The sequence below is a fragment of the Neomonachus schauinslandi genome, chromosome 5 (genome assembly GCF_002201575.2).
Source record: "Neomonachus schauinslandi chromosome 5, ASM220157v2, whole genome shotgun sequence".
Taxonomy (NCBI): Eukaryota; Metazoa; Chordata; class Mammalia; order Carnivora; family Phocidae; genus Neomonachus; species Neomonachus schauinslandi.
Genome location: NC_058407.1, coordinates 116,022,802 through 116,029,130, shown reverse-complemented (window position 1 = coordinate 116,029,130; position 6,329 = coordinate 116,022,802). Strand labels below are relative to the sequence as shown.

Below are 6,329 nucleotides of genomic sequence, written 5' to 3'. Positions count from 1 at the left end.
CTGTGTCTCTCTCTGTCAAATAAATAAAATCTTAAAAAAAAAAAATCCAATGGCAGAACCCATTCTTAATTTCTTAATTCTCTCTTTTGGGTGTATATACCACACACGATCTGAATATTTCTATGCATTTACAATATATCTAAAAGGAAAAGAAAATGAAGGAAATGCCTAAGTTCAACTGGTTTGTAAAATGACTTTTCTGTACAAGTTATCCTAAAATCAGTACAGATTCTATATCCATTCATAAAAGTGAACATGAGAAATAAGACAATTTTCTGAAACATTCCATTAAAGATTATCTTCTGATTTTATACGGCTCACCTCATCATGGTAACAGAGATCATTAAAAAACATTGCACCTGGGTGGCTCAGTTGGTTAAGCATCCAACTCATGATTTCAGCTCAGGATCACGGAATCGAGCTGGAGTGGGGCTCTGTGCTGGGCAGGGAGTCTGCTCGAGATTCTCTCCCTCTCCCTCTGCCTCTCCCCCCACTCATGCGTGTGCATGTGCACGCACTCTCGCTCTCTCTCAAATAATACATAAATCTTTAAAAAAGTTGTACAGTAGGAAAAAAAAGTCCCTCAATTTCTGTGAGGAATGATGCATAAGTCTCAACTTTCCTAAGGGTAAATACTGTAAGAAAAAAAATGTATAACACAAATAGCAGAATGAAAGTCAAAGTTTAAGAAATAAGTGCATTGTGAAGATACTAAAATTACACTAAATTATAATGAAAATACAAAAGAAAATGGTCCATGGAAATTAGCATCCTAAAACACTTTGTATTAACCTGCTACAGATTAACTGTTGACATGCTACATTTAATACATACCTGACTTCTGATTTGACCTAATTTCTTCCTCAAATCCTGTGTCTCATCTTCTAAATTAATACGGCAACGGGATGGAACCTCCAGCGAAGCCTCTGACATAGACTGTTTTTTTAGGGCATCAGCCAGTTCTAGTTGAAGGTATCTCACAGCTACCTAATAAGACGTTTCTGCTACTGATTTTATAAATTATCTTACTATTAAGTTATGTTAATAATATATAACTCTAACATATGTACTTTGAAAAATATCACCACATACAATGGTGCCTAGTCAGTGTTATGTTACTTAGATAATTAATTCAGCCCCACTCTCCATTCCTTGTTGATGAATCTGCAAAGCTTCCCACCCTACTGAAATCTCAAAAAGAAATGGGTATATAGGTGGGCCTAGCACTGGTAAATTCTACATGATGAAATGGTTTCCCTCTTTTTTATTAGAGGCTTAAATTAATGTCAAAGTTCCTCACATATTCAATCCTCTGCTCAAATCCTTCCAATAGATTACTACCTCAGAACAAAAGTGAAGTCATTCTAATGGGCTTCAAGGCCCTAGATAACCTGGCTTTCACCTCCCTCCCTGACCTCCATTCCTGCTACAGTACAAGAATCCTGCCACCCCCCATTAGTCTGAACATGGAGATCCAATGCCAAATTAATATATTACAGATACAATTCTCTTTGTATTGGACAAACTTAAGCCCAAATGATAGTCATTGAGCTTTGAAATAAGCAAATTATTTGTAAAATTGCCTTAAAAAATTATAAATAGCAGTGGGAACATTAAATCAAACAGTTTTGCTAAAGCTCTCCACAGTTGTCCCAAATTACGATTTAATGAAAAGTGCCTGCAAAGGGTTAAAAGGTCATAAGATACATGATTTCAGACTAAAAATTCAAATTTATATAAATAAAAATAAAATTATTTCAACCTAAAATGTATAAAAAGCTACCAAAGGAAAAGTACTGAGATACAGCATCTACATTTCAGTTCATGTGGGAAATCTGGAGTAAACCATCAAGTGAATCCACTTAATTGAATCTCAATTTCAACATGCTCATTGCAGGTATGGACATTTCCATTTATCTGTTCATCATGGTATTAAAATGTGGTAACAAAGATTAAAATTATTATTTTAGCAGTATAAGACTAACTTATTAGTATCAGCCTACTATTAACAATTTATAACTTAACCTCTTAAACTTTCATAGATGACACAACAATTTTATTCAAATTAAAGCCCCTCTCAAGTCTAATTTTTATTTGCTGGATACAAGTTATGCTGAATTATAGTCTATATATTTTTTATATTGAACTAGATTCAAAATTCAGCCATAATCATTCAGGTCATGATCTCGGGGGCATGAGGTGGAGTTCTCTGATGTGGAGCCCTCTTGGGATTCTCTCTCCCTCTCCCTCTGCCCCACTCCCATTCATGTGCAGGAGCACTCTTTCTCTCTAAAAATAATAATAATAATCAAATACTACTTTGAATTTTCTCTTAGAAAGCTTGAAAAATATTTATCTTTCTGGATACTAACTTCTCTTTCTACTTTCTCCTTTTCATACTGATACATTCTTTCTTTTAAAAGATTATATTCATTGATTAGCTCTCTATTGCTTGCTTCCAGCAAAAGACTGTTTTCCACTTTCAGCTTGAAGTTTTTCTACGATACCCTGAAACTCGTCTTGGATATTAATTACTACATTTTCTTTACTGGCAGCTTTGTTGTGAGCATTATCTAGTTGCTGTTGAAGCAGCATATTTTCACTCTGTAGTTGAGATAATCTCTCCACTAAGGATTCCTGCTTTCCAATGTATTTATTCACTTGATCTTGTTCATTTTGATACATGTGTTCCATTTCCTTTTTCTGACACTGTGTTGGACTTAGGTCTCTCTGTACACATTCTAAAACCAAAGTCTTTTCCCTGAGAGCATCTCTTATGTGATGGAGCTCAATTTCTAAAGTATTGAATTTACTTTCAGCTTTAGAAAGGTTTTGAGAAAGAAGCTCATTGTTTTCTTTTAGGTTAGACACATCAAAATTCAGTTTGTCCTGCAGACGAAACCATTCATCTTTTGTTCTCTGGAAAGCAAGTTCTAGGTCTTTTTGATGCCTGACTTTGATCATAATCCTCTAGAGCAGTAGCTAGTCTAGCTCGATATGATCCAACTTGTGTGTCCAGTCTTTCTTTGTTTTGCTTTTCATTCTCCAGTTTAGACTTTAGCATTGTATTCTCAGTGGTCAGAGCATTAATCTGTCCACTATATTCTAATATTGTTTTTGTTAATGTCTCCTCATTCAGTTTTATGGTCTTTAGAAGACTGACATTCTTTTCTTTTATAATTTCAATGTCTTCACAATATTTACTTTCCATTCCCTGGTTCTTATTGTTTATTGTGTCTATTTCTAGTCTTAGCATGGCAATTTCATCCTGCCACATGTGGGTTTTAGGCAACAGATCTTTTTCTTCTTTATGACTATTAGACATCTTAGTAAAACAAAGGAGACTTTTAGCTGGAACTCAATAAAATGACATTATCCTGATTTTCTCTGAAATTAAAGAATAACCTGTGTTTATACAATGAACAGGTTGCAGTAAGTGGATATCCCAACTGGAAAAAAAATAAAGTTGGGTCCAAACCTCAAACTTTATACAAGCATAAATTCCCAAAGTTTCAAAAATTTAATTGAAGACAGTGAATGCATGAAAGGAGAAAAGAAACCAAGACACAATTTTTAAGAATCTCAGACCTGGAAAGGTCTTTCTCTGATTTACAACAAACCCAGAAAGCCTGAAATAAAAGATTAATAAATCTGATTACACTAAAAATTGAATTTACACTCTGATATCTGACACAGCTACCCCACAATAAAATCCCTACCTCTGCCTTTATTTTGACAGATTCAATTTCCTAAAATTCTTTTTTCCTGACAATATTCCATACAAATTCTACTTTTCTAACATTTCTATAGTCACGTATAAGAATTACATCTACTGATAACTGACAAATCTAGGCACTGTACTATAAACACTTCTACCGACATCAGTGAACTTTTTAGTATCACAAATCTAGAATGGAGAGGTTTAAAACATTAAGTGAGCTACAGGACTTTCCCCAGGTCTTCTTACTCCACTACTAGTCTCTTACACCAAACCACAGCTCTTCTCTAGTGTAAATCAAAAATACAAAAAAAGCCTTATATTTCAAAATACTCATGCTAAATAATGTAAAATTTATACAACTCTTAGAAAAATCATGAGATTATTTGCTGCTGCAATAAATTTTATTTCCTCTTCATGATGTTTAAAATAGGAGAAAAAACACTGAGCTATTTTATTAGGAATAAAACACTCATCAATAAATTATCATTAGCATATAATTGTTTTAAAAGCGCCTTGTAATGAAATAGGATATTACTTGGAGCAAATTGCTACTTTTCTCAAAAGTAGAGACTAAATCCAAAAGAAAGTCTCTGAACAGGCTACACTCTTCTCCTGTTCATCAGTGGCAGTGTTAAGCTAACTTCTCTTTCAATACAGAGGTGATGAAGTAACTGCCAAAAACTGAAACATATGTTGTTAGTAGCAATACTTTTGAGCATATGGAAAGCTCAACAATTCTTATGGAAAGTAATAAAAGCCTCTCCTTTGGATGAGGACATGATGAATGTCAGTATTTGACTCTTGCAGACAAACGCATTTAAATTAAGGATATTACTTTATCCACTGGACCAAAAATGTCACCACCCACTATGGCCCCCAAATACACACACACACATACACACACACATACACACACACACATATATATGCTTTAAAAATCCTCTATGCTTTCCATGATCTACAGTGTTGGTTTTTAAAATATATATATGCATACATGGAGAAAAAATAATAATTTCAGAAAATAAAATGTATATACATATAAATACATACACACATGTACTTAAAAATAACTAAAGAAAATACCCCAGAATTCATTCTGTTATTACCCACTTCTATCTCCTTTTGTTTGCAAAGGTGATTCTTTAGAATTCCATCTTGTAATACTCTGGCATTCTGTTCTCGAGAAAGTTGTAACTTAGCGTCATTTCGCTCTTCTACAACCTAGAAACCTATTTTCATTAGGATTTTGGATCACACCATTAAAAAAAAAAAGTCAGGGGCGCCTAGGTGGCTCAGTCGGTTAAGCGGCTGCCTTCAGCTCAGGTCATGATCCCAGGTCCTGGGATCAAGCCCCACGTTGGGCTCCCTGCTTGGTGGAGAGTCTGCTTCTCCCTCTCCCTCTGCCTGCCTCTCTGCCTACTTGTGCTCTCTCTCTCTCTGTCTGCCAAATAAATAAATAAAATCTTTAAAAAAAAAATCAAAAGCTTAAGAGAACTTAAAAATAATGTTCAAAAGAAGTAGCCTTTTTAAATACAAGGATTTTTATCCTGCATGAATAACTCAAATTTTAAGTTAAATGACAGCTAAATTTGTCATAAGGTAAAAATACAAGAAGAGTATGTGAAAATAAAATTTCTTTACAAAACATTTAACTAGTTCCATCATAGTCTCAAGGTGATTGAGCCTGTATTTTAACATAAAAAATTCAAAACTGGGGTGCCTGGGTGGTTCAGTTGGTTAAGTGTCCTACCCTTGGTTTTGGCTCAGGTCATGGTCTCAGGGTTGTAAGATCCAACCCTGAGTCGGGCTCTTCATTCAGCGCAGAGTCTGCTTGAGATTCTTTTCCCTCCCTCTCCCTCCCCCTTTACTCCTTCCCTTGCTCATGCTCTCTCTCTAAAAATAAATAAAATCTTAAAAAAAAAAAGCCAACATTCACATTTATCTCAATTTACCTTCTATCCCTTCATTCAGAAAATATATAGAGAGTATATATGAGAAGACAAGAATTCCAATAAGTTAATAATTTTAGCTAAAAATATTATAGTTCCTATTAGGATAAAATTAAATTTTTTAACTATTTTATACCTAAATAATATACATTAAATCAAGGGTATATTATAAATAATATTGATGGAAATATACAATTTTTATCTAAGATTTACCTGATCCAAATTATTTTTTACACTCCTCAATTCCGCACCTACTGTTGCAAGAAGTTCAAGTTGTTGTTTCATTTCAACTTCTTTATTATACTGCTCTTCTTTTTCTCTGAATTGCTCCCTCATTTTTTCATATAATTTATCAGCATTTCTTCTTTTTTCTTCTACTTGTTTGAACCTAAATCTGCAAATAAATGTGCTTATTTTAAAATGTTTTGTAAGCAATAAAAAGTTCATTTTGTGATCTGGTTCCACATATGTTGGTTTATTAGCCAAATGAAATTTCTATGTTCTCAATTTTTTTCCTTTCTCGGGCTCATGTTTACTTTCTCACTTCAATCTCTTCCAAAAAATATATGTAGTTGAAAAGAAGCAATGAGAAAGCATTATGTAGCTTAGTAATAAGTTTTAGTACTAACTCTGGTAGATATTGTAGAGAAAGGAATTTT

General features: G+C 33.7%; 1 protein-coding gene across 1 annotated transcript in view; it reads right to left on the bottom strand.

The window, feature by feature from the left end:
• Positions 1-6,047, bottom strand: part of LOC123324862 (ankyrin repeat domain-containing protein 26-like) — a 33,234-nt gene extending 27,187 nt beyond the window's left edge. The window contains exon 1 of the mRNA XM_044915233.1: positions 5,884-6,047. Coding sequence (XP_044771168.1) covers positions 5,884-6,006 — 123 coding nt within the window. The 5' untranslated portion in view covers positions 6,007-6,047. The remainder of the gene's footprint in view (positions 1-5,883) is intronic.
• Positions 6,048-6,329: the final 282 nt, after the last annotated feature.